Below are 18,392 nucleotides of genomic sequence, written 5' to 3'. Positions count from 1 at the left end.
AGCCCGGCCCTTTATTTTATTTTTTTCTACCAAACCAAGACTCGTAGGGCCGAGGAGCCAAGATAGTTCGTTTCATGAAGAGAAGCAAGTTGAGCGGTCGAGAGCCCCCCCCCCCCCCGTATGGACCTGCCACTGATAAATTATCATTTATCTGCCATTGATTAATTATCAAAGTAAGTTGTTTGCACAATTTTGTTTAAGTGTCCTTCTAAATAAATAGCACGCCTATGGGCAAATATAAACAATGCATGAAGAATTTTTTTGTTCTTGCTGTGTTCACTATACAAGGAAGTTAGAATTGTTTACTATTTACTATAAAATCAGAAATGCAGTAAATTTGGTTTGTATCCATTGAGTTCGTTCATGAGTTTAGAGAAGAAAGGAGAGAAATGTTGCCGTTTTTTTCTTTTGCGGCAAAACAAAAACCTGTTGATTTGGTTTATTTGCAGTGATATTTTTCACACTGAAATGTTTTCATGTCCTAGTGTTCTGGGGCCGGTTGTTCGAAAGCCGATTAACGCTAATCCACGATTATAAGTTAATCATGGTTTTCGTCTCGCTCGATTAAAGTGGTTTAAAGGGCTAATTTCAAGCTAAAGGTTAAGAAAAGTCACCAAGTCAAAACTGAGGGACAAAAATCTTATGAGAGAATCTCTATTGATCCGTAATTACACCGGCTCGAATCAAAATTAACGTTAATCCAGGATTAGCTTAATCGGGCTTTGAGCAACTGGGCACTGAATATTTGCTTGCCGATTGTAATAGTTCGGCTTTTACGACGGTCAACATGAAAAAAACGGTTGTTAACACTCATCCTAGGGTTTGCATGATAAATGATGAGATAGTTCTTTAAGGCCTGTAAGTATTTAGCAAGCTGGAAAATGGCCCTTTAAAAGGCAACAGTTAAATGTCACTACAAATACTGCTACAATTACTGACTACTATTTGTCTCACTATGTTTCTTTTCAAGCCACTAGCACCTTTTCTGAACACTCAACTTACTCTGTAAAGAATTATTTAAATTGTGCATATTAAGACTACGTTCTTTTATATTAGTCCAGTAAATTTGCAATAACAAGTTGCATAATGGTAAACGTAATCGTAATTTTTTGGGTGAATTTACTAATGTAAGTTGAAAGTAAACTTGTGGCCTTATGCGCCACCCGCAGGTGTCAAGGACACAATAAGTAATTTAAACTAGTACCTTTGTTGTTGGAGTTCGTAAATGCCCAGTTGGCATCTCTTTAAGATTTGGTAGTTGACAAATGCAAGGGTGGTCGGAAAATAGTCTTTATATCACAAAACACGTAAAAATCTCCAAAAAGCTTAATGCACAGGCGTTGTCATGGAGTTTGAAATCAGTGATTAGCTTTCTGAATAACAAACACGAAAAACATCAAGAAGACGAAGGTGCGGAACACGATGAACACCAACTAAACAAGACGGAAGTATCGAACCACCCAAGAAAAAGGCCAAAAAGCCAATAAACATTTTTATGCGGTGGATAGGTTATGGGACTAAAAACATCCTCCTTATACAATAGTTCATAAATATGTTGTTTTCTTTATTAAAGCCGAGATAGCTGGGGCAGTTGGTAGAATTGCAGCAGAAGTATACAAACAGTAAAACTTCTCCCTACCCATAGCTAAAGAAGCAAGAAGAAGAAAGAAAGAAAGAAAGAAAGAAAGGAAGGAAGGAAGGAAGGAAGGAAGGAAGGAAGGAAGGAAGGAAGATACAAAGACAAAAGAGCGAAAGAACGAGAGAAAGGAAGGGAGATACAAAGACAAAAGAGAGAAAGAACGAGAGAAAGGAAGAAAGAAAGAAAGAAAGAAAGAAAGAAAGAAAGAAAGAAGAAAGAAAGAAAGGAAGGAAGATACAAAGACAAAAGAGCGAAAGAACGAGAGAAAGGAAGGGAGATACAAAGACAAAAGAGAGAAAGAACGAGAGAAAGGAAGAAAGAAAGAAAGAAAGAAAGAAAGAAAGAAAGAAAGAAAGAAGAAAGAAAGAAAGGAAGGAAGATACAAAGACAAAAGAGCGAAAGAAAGAAAGAAAGAAAGAAAGAAAGAAAGAAAGAAAGAAAGAAAGAAAGGAAGATACAAAGACAAAAGAGAGAAAGAACGAAAGAAAGAAAGAAAGAAAGAAAGAAAGAAAGAAAGGAAGGAAGGAAGGAAGGAAGGAAGGAAGGAAGATACAAAGGCAAAAGAGCGAAAGAACGAGAGAAAGGAAGGAAGATACAAAGACAAAAGAGAGAAAGAACGAGAGAAAGGAAGAAAGAAAGAAAGAAAGAAAGAAAGGAAGAAAGAAAGAAAGGAAGGAAGATACAAAGACAAAAGAGCGAAAGAAAGAAAGAAAGAAAGAAAGAAAGAAAGAAAGAAAGATACAAAGACAAAAGAGGGAAAGAACAAAAGAAAGAAAGAAAGAAAGAAAGAAAGAAAGAAAGAAAGAAAGGAAGGAAGGAAGGAAGATACAAAGACAAAAGAGAGAAAGAATGAATGAATGAAAGAAAGAGAGAGAGAGAGAGAGAGAGAGAGAGAGAGAAAGAGAAAAGGCGACAAGGGTTCCAAGTTCTACGCAAGTTGGAGTGTTTGAGCACTCCATTTATTTGAAAGCCTGACGTCCACATACAGAGAGGATTCGATGAGTTCTGTTGAGCGCAAATAAAAGTAATAATTATACATAAGTAACACTGAAAATATATCTAGTACCTCCTACATTCCTTAACTGTTAACCACACTCAAATTATCAAAGCTCGTCATTTGCTAAACATTTACATTTTCTCTTCCTGTTTCTCTTCAGATTTAGCTCCCTTTCTGAAGCTTTTCAGGTTTAGTAACGGCAGATGACCTTTTGGCCTGGCTACTTCATTTTTTTTATACACTTCAACATCAAAACAGCGCTGTACAGTTTTTAACATTTAACTTTAATATTTTTAAAATCCACAAAAGTACACACAATTTCTATTTTGGATCCCAAAACACAGTTTGATTGACAAAAAAAAATCAAGTAGCATGAACAAAGTGAAATTCACAACAATATTTTATTATACGCACGTTACTGTGGTGACTATTTACTAGGAACTAACTTCTGTAATTTGTGACGATACATATTCAGTGCAATTGTCAATGTATATATAGTCTCATAACACTTAAAAACTAATAAAAAGAAAAACAACTTTTTTTAAGGAAAACTAGAACAGGTATCAAATGAACCTGCAAATTTTAAGTAGTGTTTTTCATTTTTCATTTCAGGTGGGATGAAAACTTGTGTCTTGGCATGACAATCATAATGACCCATAAGAAAAACGATACAGCGAATCGCAGGCATCAGTGTGTTGAGGAGAGAGTTTAAAGATGGTATAAAACAATTTTCATTCTATTAAACGCTTAATGATACACATGGGTATCCTTATGGCTCATTCGTTGTATTTTTGTTACCCTTTAATGGGGAAAGTATCCTGAAATTGCACATTGGGGATTGATTAATTGCCTAGACACAATTCAAAATTGAAGAGGATGGGAAATGCAAGGTTACAAAATTTAACTTGGCAATACATTGTAATTATTTATTTCCATTAGCCGTGAATACACCTTCACTCCGCTGGAAAAAAGGAGCGCGAACTGCACGGCAGTGCTGGGGTTCCTCCACCTTGCACGGCGGGGTGTGTTCCAAAAGTCGCCAATAACCGCTTGGACAGAAAAGGACTTCCAAATCTGTGCAACAGCAAAGGACTGGCCACTCCTACGTGCTGTTGATACAAGCAAAAATACATTTAGGGTAATGATAAAAAAATATATATCAGTATTGAGCAAGGTTGATAATGTGTTACTAAGGTCACTTTGGAATGCAAAAGGTATCGGATGTATATGTAAAACTGTCAATGTAATGTCATGATATTTTTCCATCAATTCAATCATGTTAAAATTTTTATTAATAGCAAGATGGAAATAATTTTATCTTAATGATACATGTTCATGGGGATATATATACAATAATTATTATTGGTAATGATTTTTGTTAAAAAAAACCTCTATTAAACAACAATGGGTATTGTCTCTCACAAAAACAGGCCCTGAAAACAGAGAAAATGGCAAAAATGGTGAAGCGGAGCTTCGAGAAGGCCGGATTTGATCCGGAGAAATATTCACACCGGACCTACCGCCCAGGAAGTTCTCAAAGTGATGATATCAAAACAAATAAATAACATACAATGCATGTCATCAATAATATACTCTCATATATTTCATTCAGTAATATGCCATACTATTTATTACCTTTAACTGCAGGGCTTCGCCACCCGTTTTGTACTAAGGCAAGCAATTGAAAATGGTGGGCGCCTCGACATCCAATCGATAGATCAGCTAAAACGACTTGGTGGTTGGGCGGAAAAATAATATGTTGTACATTTGTACATAGAAGGAATCCTGGAGAAGCACCCCGACACATGTGGACTGTTGGTTGAAGGTATGTATTTGAAATTAAAGAATCAACACACATACAGCAAAACCTTACAAAATTTTTTTGAAGAGACAGAGTGATACATGAAAGAGCAAAACATATTTGTATCAATTTTCAGATCAAGCTTTTAAATGACAATATAAGAAACAATAAAAAAAAAATAGAAAAAATTTGCATGCTTTATTATATATTTTACCTAAAATGACAATTACAGTCATTTAAAATGATAAGATAACAGAAAAAAGTAAATTCAAATTTTTGTTTTCCGTATTATTGCAAGGACTAAGAGATGAAACATCCCATGTAGAACGCCTGAGGCATATACCCAGTGCGTACCATTTTAATGTCAGATACGAACAAAATATTAAATAAGGGGAGAAAACCCTAGCGGTTTAACAGTAGTGTTTCCTTTATATTTACAGCAAATAGGGAACAATCACCAGAGCCCTGCACAAATGTATCCACACCTGGGTGGTACCATTATCACATTTTTAAGAAAAGAACTTGGAGACGAACCAATCTGCCCAAAGGAACCTCTCTTTCAGCAGGATTTTGAATTTGTGTTGGACTCAATTGGACTACAGACTGAAGCTAATTTACAGTGTTAGAGTGATTGTATAATAAATGAAATCGACTTACAACATTCTGATAAACATTAATTAAATCAATGAAAATGACAATATTTCAAGTGTATACAGTTGCTGTCAAGACCCACCCAAAAAAATATTGGAGATTACCTGGTAATTTCACCCTCGCAGACAAAACTTGTTCCAATTGTTAAAGAGAAACAAATTGCATTCAGTGACGTTGCCTATCTATTGGGGAATAAAACAGCTTAAGTTGGGTTAATGTTGAAGTAACAAAGAGTCCTTTATGTCCATTTCAGTGGCCTTCATCCACAGTATGTCTGCACATTGCGGGGCCCGTCTGAGTTCGCTATCACGCCGTACAGTACATTGGGAGTTAGAGAGAGTAAGGGAGGTCCTTGGCCTGGATCCGTATCAGGGAAAACAGGCATGATTGTAGGGGATGTACATTTTGAGTGAGTGAAATGTTAACTAAATAAAATGAAGCACTTAACAGATCCATTGAAGTACTCCGACACAATTGTGGACTGTCGTTTGAACGTATGTATTTGAAATTAAAGAATGAACACACATACAGCAAAAACCTACAAAATTTTTTTGGAGGGATAGAGTGATACATGAAAGAGCAAAACATATTTATATCAATTTTCAGATCAAGCTTTTAAATAACAATATAAAAAACAATAAAAAAAAAATAGAAAAAAAAAATTGCATGCTTTATTATATTTACATAAAATGATAATTTACTCACAATTACTGACAATTATATTCAGTAAAGGATGCGTATGCCTTGATCCGGGATTATGTGAATAACCATCTTATCTTTTAAGCCTGTTGAAAGATGAAAGACAACTTTAGTGCTAGTGAGAGCAATGAAACAAAAATTGAAAAAAGTTTCCATTTACGAATTTGGATAAGTTTTGTACTTACTTCCATGTTCAAGGGTATCAAAATAATCTTGCAATCCCTTTCTTTTCTTCGTCATTGGCTTCAAGTCCCCGGGTTCAAGTCTTTGCAGCAACGTATTTTCCTTTAGTGGTAACTTTTGTTTGTTTGTAGATTCGAATCCGTTAGATTTCCTAGTGAAACTAAAAGCTTCAAATAATACCCTCAAAGTTCTGTTAGATGGCCAACTCGTATATGAGCATAGTATAAGGAATGCGGAACAAACGGTAGTTTTAGTGGACGACGCAAGGATTTTCGCAGTAGGCAGTCCGTGTTTTCCCCGCGAAAGACCTCGTAGAAACCAAACTTCTCTTGCTTATTACTCGCGAACGCTTCAGTCCTGATCTCTGAAATTTGATGTACATGTCCCATTTTAAGTTATCTTGCATATGTTAAAAAATGGTCATGATCCGAAAGATTCGATTTAGCCTCCAGGAATACCTTAAAGGGGAAGTATCACGAAAATTTGCTGTCATTTCAAAACCCAAAAATGTTTGACTGTCAGCAGAAACAACGAAATAATTGTCAAGTTTGTTAAAAATGATCACCCCAGTGCAATAAAACTTTCGATTAGTGCCTCTGGCCAGAGACAGAGTAGGCCGGTTTGGATTGAAACTTGAAAAATATTAGGCTAATGTTTTTCAAGTTCTCACATTTTTGTTTCCAAAATGCGCTAGAACAGATCACGAGTTGTTTCTTTGAACAATTGAGTTGATTTCGTTCCTCTCGTCATTCTAGAATTATTTGGAAGGTGTTTTAAGGTCTTATTTCATCATTTTTAACAAAAGATATCAAAAACCCCATGATACTTCCCCTTTAATTATGCGATGAACCGCTGAAGTTTAAATTGTGATCCATTTTAAATGTGTCTACCAGAACAATTAATTCAACTCCAAATCAGAAGTAACAGATTTAAGAATACCGTGACGTCTAACAACCAAGATGCTAAACTGAATCATACAACTTGTTATTTGGGTTACCTAATTTATCCTCAGGATTGTAGTTATTATATATCTAGCGGATTTGTTTTGAAAAGGTACCGATAAAAACTTGAGCACTCTTCATGAAACGACACCGACACCCTGGCTTTGAGGCGCCGAGAAGGTTCAGAATAGAAGCCGGAAAAAGAAAAGAAAGGAGAAGAAAGAGAGAGGAGAGGGGAAAATGATTGCACGACCTTTTCTTTTTGTATTGGCAACTTCGAAAAAGTGATTCGCACCGCACTCTCAATCTTGAAGCGGGCCTGTTTTCAAAAATCCCCGGGTAGAAATACATTCTAGCAAACCGTTCATTTTTTTTCAAACCGTATTCAAATTTATATACCCAAAGTAAATTGGCATTCAGTTAATGATTTGCTAGTGGCTTGAAAAGAGTACCCTGTAATATTTTTCTTTCTACAGAAAACTAACGTTACAAAGGACCACACAAAAAGTTCAACCAGCATTACAAAATTGTAAATGTTTACCGGCTTTTTTTATCGACTAAACATAACTGTTTAAACATCCCATAAAGAGATGGAAACAAAAAATTTCTTGCGGACTAAATTTGTCTACCCTAGCAGTAAAGTCTTTTCACCTTTCTTTTATAATGTCCCTTCCGTTATTATGTATCTGGATTAGTTATATTTAACACTGTAGTTAACTCAGTAAAAGTTATAAACCCACATCTTAACAGATTAGTTAACAATCAACGAAGGCTAATTACAAACATTTTGTTAAGTCAAATGTGGTAGCAAGGACGTGAAACACAGCTACTGGTATTTCTGTTACCAACTCATAGAAGTTACCATGCTTTAATTGGCATTCTTTCTTTAAACTTGAATCGTCTTAGCCTGACACGATTTCAGTAAATTTAAGGCAAGCTGCTTCTTAGGAATAGGATGGTCTCACACAGCAACCTCTTTCACTTGGGCTATTGACTGACAATGTATCTGAGTGTGGAGATAACAAAGGAAAAAATATAAGTATCTCGCCTATCTTTTCCCTTTTATTAATTAATTAAAAGGGCAAATAGTGAATGAGCAGAAAAATAGCTAGGATGTCTGATACCAATACTCATGACGACAGAGTAACGTCCGGTTACTTTGCCTTTGTCTCAAACTGTTAGGAACATTCACATTTCTACGTATAGACTCATGACCCGCAAAAAATTTCTTTCACTAAAACCTTTATCCTATATAGGTTATGTTATAGGTTAACATAGGTTACATAGATTATGGGTAACAACACTGCAACCGCTCTCCAAGAAAACCAAAGTTTTTAAGGAATAGGCCACAAACTGAGGTTATCTACTGATTCAGAGTTTGGTTCGTGTTCAGATAATTGTGGGAAAAATGGTAATAATGCAATACTTTATTTACCTTAGCAAAGCTGGAACAGGATGAATCAGCGTATGATTTGAAACTAAGGGCACTTGCTCCCATTGCGGTTAGTTTTTCAAGGTTTGACGCGGATGTAACTGCAGGTAATTCTCTTTTCCAATCTGTTTAGTTTAGGCGTATCCAAGTATTTGTAGAACGTTACAACCACTTTACTTGTTTGTGTTGTACAGGTTGTCTTTAGGTATATACATCATCTGAGATAATTTCTGTATCTGGATAGAAAATAAACAAAACAGAGTTCGAATAAAAATCACAGAACTTATGCACTCAAGATGTAAAATTTGTCCAAATCTTTCTCAATCATTTAAATCATTTACTATCAAACAGTAAATACTATCGATTTTTTTTATAATTTCTTTTCTTGTCAAACTAGTATTTGGAATGTTTATTGAGAAAATGAATTATCTGATGTTGTGAAAAAATATCAGTAAAAGTGAAAACATAGTGAACTTACAGTCGCATAAAAAAAGATGGCGTCTTCTTCCCTATCTCATCATCCCGCTTCAACTGAAAACGTAACTCGAAAGCGTCGATAAAAGACTTTTCTGCTTTCTTTGTAATAGTTCTTGGCGACTTTTCCTTGCTTTGAAAAAGTCATACCTGTAAAAACAACAAAGAAAACGTGAAGTTCTTTCAGTTTATTCAAGAAGGCTGTGGACGAAACACAATCGATTTGTCTTCATTGACAAAAAAACGCGGCCTAGGCTTGTTAAAGTTTTCCGCGTTCCGGAAAAAAAAAGTCCACAAACAAACCTGGTGTAAAGAAAAGACATCCAGTACCAAATATGAGGAGAAGAAGAAGAAGAAAGTTCTTAAATTCATCCTTCCTCACACCTGGAAGACTTTCAAACGTCTTCGGGTTTCACAAGAAGTTGTTTTCGCGCCTTTTCAGGTTTCTGCGCCGGCAGCGCCGCTACCAAAGGCGGGAAAACATGCCGCGCCAACAGGAGCCGCGAACTTGAAAAGGCGGGAAAAATGACGAACGAGTAGAGGCGACGACGAATGAGCGACTGGACCCTAACAGTCTTCAGTTCGGGTCCCCGGGACTTTCCCGGAACTGGAACGCATCTCCACAAAAAGATAGTTTAAAACCCCGGAACTTGAACCTGCAGTCTTTTTGGCTATGTGTTCAAAAAAGATAGTTCAAAACCCCGGGACTCGAACCCGCAATCTTCTTGGCTATGTGTTCAAAAAAGATAGTTGAAAACCCCGGGACTCGAACCCGCAATCTTCTTGGCTATGTGTTCAAAAAAGATAGTTCAAAACCCTGGGACTCGAACCCGCAATCTTCTTGGCTATGTGTTCAAAAAAGATAGTTCAAAATCCCGGGACTCGAACCCGCAATCTTCTTGGCTATGTGTTCAAAAAAGATAGTTCAAAACCCCGGGACTCGAACCCGCAATCTTCTTGGCTATGTGTTCAAAAAAGATAGTTCAAAACACCGGGACTCGAACCCGCAATCTTCTTGGCTATGTGTTCAAAAAAGATAGTTCAAAACACCGGGACTCGAACCCGCAATCTTCTTGGCTATGTGTTCAAAAAAGATAGTTCAAAACCCCGGGACTCGAACCCGCAATCTTCTTGGCTATGTGTTCAAAAAAGATAGTTCAAAACCCTGGGACTCGAACCCGCAATCTTCTTGGCTATGTGTTCAAAAAAGATAGTTCAAAATCCCGGGACTCGAACCCGCAATCTTCTTGGCTATGTGTTCAAAAAAGATAGTTCAAAACCCTGGGACTCGAACCCGCAATCTTCTTGGCTATGTGTTCAAAAAAGATAGTTCAAAACACCGGGACTCGAACCCGCAATCTTCTTGGCTATGTGTTCAAAAAAGATAGTTCAAAACACCGGGACTCGAACCCGCAATCTTCTTGGCTATGTGTTCAAAAAAGATAGTTCAAAATCCCGGGACTCGAACCCGCAATCTTCTTGGCTATGTGTTCAAAAAAGATAGTTCAAAATCCCGGGACTCGAACCCGCAATCTTCTTGGCTATGTGTTCAAAAAAGATAGTTGAAAACACCGGGACTCGAACCCGCAATCTTCTTGGCTATGTGTTCAAAAAAGATAGTTCAAAACACCGGAACTCGAACCCGCAATCTTCTTGGCTATGTGTTCAAAAAAGATAGTTCAAAACCCTGGGACTCGAACCCGCAATCTTCTTGGCTATGTGTTCAAAAAAGATAGTTCAAAACCTCGGGACTCGAACCCGCAATCTTCTTGGCTATGTGTTCAAAAAAGATAGTTGAAAACACCGGGACTCGAACCCGCAATCTTCTTGGCTATGTGTTCAAAAAAGATAGTTCAAAATCCCGGGACTCGAACCCGCAATCTTCTTGGCTATGTGTTCAAAAAAGATAGTTCAAAATCCCGGGACTCGAACCCGCAATCTTCTTGGCTATGTGCTCAAAAAAGATAGTTCAAAACCCCGGGACTCGAACCTGCAATCTTCTTGGCTATGTGTTCAAAAAAGATAGTTCAAAATCCCGGGACTCGAACCCGCAATCTTCTTGGCTATGTGTTCAAAAAAGATAGTTGAAAACACCGGGACTCGAACCCGCAATCTTCTTGGCTATGTGTTCAAAAAAGATAGTTCAAAATCCCGGGACTCGAACCCGCAATCTTCTTGGCTATGTGTTCAAAAAAGATAGTTCAAAATCCCGGGACTCGAACCCGCAATCTTCTTGGCTATGTGTTCAAAAAAGATAGTTCAAAACCCTGGGACTCGAACCCGCAATCTTCTTGGCTATGTGTTCAAAAAAGATAGTTCAAAATCCCGGGACTCGAACCCGCAATCTTCTTGGCTATGTGTTCAAAAAAGATAGTTCAAAACCCTGGGACTCGAACCCGCAATCTTCTTGGCTATGTGTTCAAAAAAGATAGTTCAAAACACCGGGACTCGAACCCGCAATCTTCTTGGCTATGTGTTCAAAAAAGATAGTTCAAAACACCGGGACTCGAACCCGCAATCTTCTTGGCTATGTGTTCAAAAAAGATAGTTCAAAATCCCGGGACTCGAACCCGCAATCTTCTTGGCTATGTGTTCAAAAAAGATAGTTCAAAATCCCGGGACTCGAACCCGCAATCTTCTTGGCTATGTGTTCAAAAAAGATAGTTGAAAACACCGGGACTCGAACCCGCAATCTTCTTGGCTATGTGTTCAAAAAAGATAGTTCAAAACACCGGAACTCGAACCCGCAATCTTCTTGGCTATGTGTTCAAAAAAGATAGTTCAAAACCCTGGGACTCGAACCCGCAATCTTCTTGGCTATGTGTTCAAAAAAGATAGTTCAAAACCTCGGGACTCGAACCCGCAATCTTCTTGGCTATGTGTTCAAAAAAGATAGTTGAAAACACCGGGACTCGAACCCGCAATCTTCTTGGCTATGTGTTCAAAAAAGATAGTTCAAAATCCCGGGACTCGAACCCGCAATCTTCTTGGCTATGTGTTCAAAAAAGATAGTTCAAAATCCCGGGACTCGAACCCGCAATCTTCTTGGCTATGTGCTCAAAAAAGATAGTTCAAAACCCCGGGACTCGAACCTGCAATCTTCTTGGCTATGTGTTCAAAAAAGATAGTTCAAAATCCCGGGACTCGAACCCGCAATCTTCTTGGCTATGTGTTCAAAAAAGATAGTTCAAAACCCTGAGACTCGAACCCGCAATCTTCTTGGCTATGTGTTCAAAAAAGATAGTTCAAAACCCCGGGACTCGAACCTGCAATCTTCTTGGCTATGTGTTCAAAAAAGATAGTTCAAAATCCCGGGACTCGAACCCGCAATCTTCTTGGCTATGTGTTCAAAAAAGATAGTTGAAAACACCGGGACTCGAACCCGCAATCTTCTTGGCTATGTGTTCAAAAAAGATAGTTCAAAATCCCGGGACTCGAACCCGCAATCTTCTTGGCTATGTGTTCAAAAAAGATAGTTCAAAATCCCGGGACTCGAACCCGCAATCTTCTTGGCTATGTGTTCAAAAAAGATAGTTCAAAACCCTGGGACTCGAACCCGCAATCTTCTTGGCTATGTGTTCAAAAAAGATAGTTCAAAATCCCGGGACTCGAACCCGCAATCTTCTTGGCTATGTGTTCAAAAAAGATAGTTCAAAACCCTGGGACTCGAACCCGCAATCTTCTTGGCTATGTGTTCAAAAAAGATAGTTCAAAACACCGGGACTCGAACCCGCAATCTTCTTGGCTATGTGTTCAAAAAAGATAGTTCAAAACACCGGGACTCGAACCCGCAATCTTCTTGGCTATGTGTTCAAAAAAGATAGTTCAAAATCCCGGGACTCGAACCCGCAATCTTCTTGGCTATGTGTTCAAAAAAGATAGTTCAAAATCCCGGGACTCGAACCCGCAATCTTCTTGGCTATGTGTTCAAAAAAGATAGTTGAAAACACCGGGACTCGAACCCGCAATCTTCTTGGCTATGTGTTCAAAAAAGATAGTTCAAAACACCGGAACTCGAACCCGCAATCTTCTTGGCTATGTGTTCAAAAAAGATAGTTCAAAACCCTGGGACTCGAACCCGCAATCTTCTTGGCTATGTGTTCAAAAAAGATAGTTCAAAACCTCGGGACTCGAACCCGCAATCTTCTTGGCTATGTGTTCAAAAAAGATAGTTGAAAACACCGGGACTCGAACCCGCAATCTTCTTGGCTATGTGTTCAAAAAAGATAGTTCAAAATCCCGGGACTCGAACCCGCAATCTTCTTGGCTATGTGTTCAAAAAAGATAGTTCAAAATCCCGGGACTCGAACCCGCAATCTTCTTGGCTATGTGCTCAAAAAAGATAGTTCAAAACCCCGGGACTCGAACCTGCAATCTTCTTGGCTATGTGTTCAAAAAAGATAGTTCAAAATCCCGGGACTCGAACCCGCAATCTTCTTGGCTATGTGTTCAAAAAAGATAGTTCAAAACCCTGAGACTCGAACCCGCAATCTTCTTGGCTATGTGTTCAAAAAAGATAGTTCAAAACCCCGGGACTCGAACCTGCAATCTTCTTGGCTATGTGTTCAAAAAAGATAGTTCAAAATCCCGGGACTCGAACCCGCAATCTTCTTGGCTATGTGTTCAAAAAAGATAGTTGAAAACACCGGGACTCGAACCCGCAATCTTCTTGGCTATGTGTTCAAAAAAGATAGTTCAAAATCCCGGGACTCGAACCCGCAATCTTCTTGGCTATGTGTTCAAAAAAGATAATCTTTTTGAACATTGGGAGTTCGAGTCCCGAGGATCAAACGACAACTTTTTTACTTATGTTACACCCGTTTTCAAATTATTTTTTTAATTTTTTAACACAGAACCTCAGCTAAACCCTGTTCAGATTTATGGGAAATGAAGTCACGAGGAAGAAAGCTGAAGAAGAAATGAAAAAGGTGACAGATTCTAGTCTTTTTTTTTGTGGCTGTGTTTTCTTGCCAATTTTTTTTTGGTTTTGTTTTCCAGAATAAAATAGACGACCCACTGAGCTAATCAAATAAAAAAGAAAACAAGTAACTTCTCACTTCAAATAGGCATCCCGCATGTCGTTTTTAAACACTCCAAAATTTTCAAATTGAAGACAAAGTATTAAAAATAAAATGTTAAAACATGTTGTCTAAAAAAAAAAAAAACTTAAAAAAAAAAAAACAAAACAAACAGTGCCAAAAACTCCGCTGATAGGAACTGGAAAGTTACTAATTCCTTTTTCCTTGAAACTTTCAGAAATTTGCAAAGCTTTCGATTACCAAGAAAAAAAATATTTTGGATTGAAAAAAGAAAAAAAAAACCACCTCCGACGGGACTCGAACCCGCAATCTTCGGCTTTCAGGTCACGTGACAGTCACGTGATGTGCCCACCTGGCACTCCCATAGGAGGCCGACGCCTTATCCATTAGGCCACGGAGGCGAGCTGAAAATAATGGCCAAAAAAGTAAAATATAAAGCTTCGCAGTCGTAGGAAAGGCCTGGTCGCCTAGGCTTCTGACAATCTCGTGATAATTGCATGCAAGGAAAGAGATAAAAAATGGTGAGTAGAAGCTTTTGAATTGTTGTATTTTTATAGTTTAGCCGCATTGTTTTCTGTGTAGAAAAGTTAAAAAGCAATCTATGTTTATTGCAATGTATTGACAAGAAAATCGCGTTGGAACACTGTTCGATTAGACATGACGTTTATAAGCTTATGGAAATTACCAGCTTTCCTCCGTGGACTGTTCTGTAGTCTAGTAAATTTGCACCAAATTATCAATTTTAAAGGTGAAATTGACCTTTCAAAATCAAGCTATTTTCAGCTTAAAGTAGCGAAAAATATGGCACTCATGACAAATTATCCCAGAGCATCTTTGTTGTGGAATCTCAAGTTCTTTAATACATATATAATGTGCCGTTCAAACCTGAAACTTCATCATCCTCTCCCAGGGCATGCAACCCACAGAAATCCTGGAAGATTGGCATGTTCAAATTGCCGGCACCTAACTGTCGAATTTGACGGGCAAATACCCTTCCACCCTCCACAAATATATATAAGCTTACCTTCAAAAAATACAACAAAGCTTTTGAAGACCGGTTTTTTGCTGAGCCACTCATGATCATTCGCAAAAGTGTGATCTTTTCCTTGTAATCCCTCCTCCCCATCCCCATGGTTGAACAACCATGTGTGTTCCACCAGTCACAAAAAATAATGAATTAAAAAAACACTTGACACTTTGGTTCCCACCCTACCCAGATTCCCCACCCCTGAGAAGGGGTACATGTGTCAAATATTTCCCTATTCCCATACCTGTATTGGGGGAAGATATTGCAGTTTGGTGCATAAAAGATATTCAACAAATATATTCCATGTTGCAGTGCGTCTGTTCATTAATAGATTACAGATGACATCAAAATGTAAGAAGAAAAAAGTGGCGCCAAGTGTGTCACTGATGTTCTTACCGCATTTTGACGTCTTCTGTGATCCATTACTGAACAGACGCACGGCAACATGGAATCTATTTGTTTTATATAATAAAGAAGCAAAAGTTGTTAATGGTGACATCATCTATGCGTCTGTCCTCCAAGAGGTCATAAGTAAGAACCAATCAAAATGTGTGTAGAATTCAGCTTATTATATAAAGATGTATATTTCTGCTCTGTACTATGTTACCAAATCATGTCTATTTTCTTCTGTCTTTGTTCAGGCTACTCCACTGCCCCATGGCTTAGACAAGATCCCAGATGTACAGGGATACCTTGTGATCAATTCTGATGGAGCAGTGCTTGCTGTAAGTGTAAATTATGCTGGGAACTCTGATGATTTTCCAGGTCACTTTTTCACCGAGGGATCCTCAGTAACCAATGCCTAAATTGTTGAAATATAATGTATCAAAAGTTATGAAATTTGCAAGCTCCTGGATATGGGCATTCAAACACATACCCAGATTGGCTTCCCTCTTATAACCCACTTATTAATTTCTTCCTGTTCTTACTGGACAAAATATGTCATGTGGTACAAAATCGGGTGGTCGTTATCAGACGATAACAGTCATCCAATTTGATAACAGTTGCCCAATTTTTTTTGCACTTCACTTCTTGCCCAACTGTTCATTTTTCAGACAATCTTTTGCCTCTTCAATGTCACTTCAAGTTATCAGGGGTAAAACCCTTATGATGGGTATATGAACATGATTTGTGTTTTGGAATTTTAGAGGTTTGAGATATCCAGGCCATGCTGCTACTCTCTTGGGTCCATTATTTCTCGCTGAGAAGAAGAAATTTGTTTGGGGGAGGAGTACAGGCTCATTTTCCTGAACACTGCCTGGTAATTGGGTCTATGCTTTGGAAATGGTTGGGACTTGCCTCGAGTCTGAGACAACAGGCAGTTTGAGACTATAGCAAGGTTCAAGATAACATCACTCCTCTGTAAGTACTTACCGGATATAGAGTCTTGGTCTGATTATGTTTTGTTTATTTTTATAGTCTTCGGGTGATCTTGAAAATGATGAGAATGTGGCAGGAGTTATTACCAAGATGCTTCAAACAGCAGCCATGATACCCATATCAGGGGACAGAACACAGACATTCAAAAGAATGTCAGGTAGGGTCTGCTCATTTGAACAAACTGTTTGTTGTTCAAAGGTCATTGACATTTGCCTTCATGATCTTGGTTCTAATGATATTCATAACACAGTTTGGCACTCCTGGGCCATGTATGGCCGATGTAGTTGTTACTTAACCTGATTTCTGTGGCATGAAGTAACAACACTACAGTATCCATTTTTTCACCATGATGAAGGGAAACTGTAGACAGGAGTCAGTCATTTTTGGATATACTAGCAGTACTCCATGCATAAAATTTATATGAATGTATTGGGGCCAAGCATTCAAACATAAAAAAATAAATAAAATAAAAAGAGGCATTCCAGTTATATAGCAAGCATACTGAGGAGTTGAACACAGGCCAACCATGAAACAAATCAAGCTGGCGGTCAGACCTGGATGTGAACCTAGGGCTGATATCTCTATACTGACTGACCACACCGTCTGCTTCGTCAAGTTGAGAGTGGAGTAAAGTAAAGTAAAAAGTAAAGTAAATTTATTTATACAGTCAACTCTCGCCTTACGGACACCTCGATAATACAGACAGAAACTAAATCTGCGGCAAAAATATATAACAGACGTTTGACTGAAATAAATTCCCGCTATTATGGACTCTCGCTATTAAGGACACTAACTTGCGGTCCTGAGAGTGTCTGCAATAAAGGGAGTTGACTGTACACGGTTAGATTTAAAGCTAGAAGCTTGTGGGGTTGTGTAATGAAACAAATATTTTACACAGAACAGAAACTCTTTAAAAATCCCAACTGGCAGAAGAGTGTAAAATCAAGATAACTATAAAATTAAAATTATTTTTAATGTTAATTTGTTTTTATTTTGCAGTATATTTTGGAGACTTCAGCTTGATGGCAACAGTTTCCAATCAAAGAATTTTTGTAGTCAAGAGACCTTTGAAACAAGATGCTGAATAAACACATACAAATGTAATAAATATATCAATCTAATTCATCAGTCGCTGTTTCAGAGAAAAGAAAACAGAAAATATTCCATTGAAGCAGTCATAGTTTCTGGTCATGCATGGTTGAAGATTCCAGCTTCACTGAAGGAAACTGTATTCAGTTTGTCATGCATGAACATAGGACAAAATTAAATGGAAGTCTGAGGTTATGACGGAAGTCAAACTAAATGCTTGTGGTATTTGAACTGAATGCTGTTTGCTTTTGAGTGATAGCTTGTAATCAACAGTACATTGCATTCGTGAAAATCATCACAAATGGATCATAAGTTATTTATAAAATTTTAAGAAAAACTATTTTGTGAAAGTCTTTTGTGCTATGTAGGAATAAAAGAATTGTTTGTTGATAATTTCTTTTGTGATGTTGACTTTTTTTATTTTACTGTGGTAAAACAAAACTTTTCGTTGTTCACAACAACTGGCTTCTTTTTTATCTTTACCATACCATTTCTAAGAGGTGAAGGGATTACTTTCTAAATACATTGTGATGCTGTGTTGGTGGGGGAGTAACCTGCTAGCAGAGTCCCTTCAATCTTTCCCTGGGAAGGACTCTGCTAGCAGCATAGTGGGGAAGTGGAAAACATTTAATTTCTAAGAGGGCCACAAGTCCATTAGCCCTGCTAACTGACAAGTGCCACCCACATTAAATAAATATATTACTTAGTTAATACTTGCTTCACATATTCTTTGAACAACACTATTCAATCTTGAAAGAGGGTTAATCTCTTTAGTTTGTTAAGAAACTGTGGTGCTGAATTGGTGGAGGAGTAGAAACAAATGTTTGGTTTTATCAACAGTTGATAACACAATTTGACCACTGTAAGGAGATTCAAGTGCTAACGTTTTAAGCATTCACCCACCCTTCATCAACAAATAAGGAAGTGAGGGAATTATAGAGTTCTAAAGTGTGACGTCACAAATATTTGAATTTTTGGGATTTGTTAGTATATTTGGAAAGAGTATGATGAAAAATGCCTACTTTCCAATTATTCCAATT

At 37.8% G+C, this 18,392-nt stretch overlaps 1 protein-coding gene, 1 long non-coding RNA gene and 1 other non-coding gene across 3 annotated transcripts; 1 reads left to right on the top strand and 2 right to left on the bottom strand.

The window, feature by feature from the left end:
- Positions 1-6,809: 6,809 nt before the first annotated feature.
- Positions 6,810-9,246, bottom strand: LOC146449592 (uncharacterized). Its single transcript, XR_014860562.1, has 4 exons — positions 9,121-9,246; positions 8,822-8,967; positions 8,347-8,579; positions 6,810-7,917 (listed from the first exon to the last, which is right to left on the bottom strand). It is a non-coding gene; the product is annotated as an uncharacterized LOC146449592 (long non-coding RNA).
- A 4,892-nt stretch (positions 9,247-14,138) lies between these two features.
- Positions 14,139-14,257, bottom strand: Trnar-ccu (transfer RNA arginine (anticodon CCU)). Its single transcript has 2 exons — positions 14,221-14,257; positions 14,139-14,174 (listed from the first exon to the last, which is right to left on the bottom strand). It is a non-coding gene; the product is annotated as a tRNA-Arg (tRNA).
- Positions 14,258-14,341: 84 nt separating this feature from the next.
- LOC146449590 (ragulator complex protein LAMTOR4 homolog) lies at positions 14,342-17,745 on the top strand. The gene is made up of 4 exons (XM_085101404.1): positions 14,342-14,377; positions 15,525-15,608; positions 16,303-16,420; positions 17,263-17,745. The coding sequence occupies exons 1-4, from the start codon at positions 14,375-14,377 to the stop codon at positions 17,349-17,351; spliced, it is 294 nt and encodes a 97-aa protein (XP_084957530.1). The 5' UTR covers positions 14,342-14,374; the 3' UTR covers positions 17,352-17,745.
- Positions 17,746-18,392: the final 647 nt, after the last annotated feature.

This window comes from Pavona decussata, unplaced genomic scaffold, assembly GCF_977016875.1.
Source record: "Pavona decussata unplaced genomic scaffold, jaPavDecu1.1 SCAFFOLD_602, whole genome shotgun sequence".
NCBI classification, from domain to species: domain Eukaryota; kingdom Metazoa; phylum Cnidaria; class Anthozoa; order Scleractinia; family Agariciidae; genus Pavona; species Pavona decussata.
This window is presented reverse-complemented; position numbering and strand designations above follow the sequence as displayed.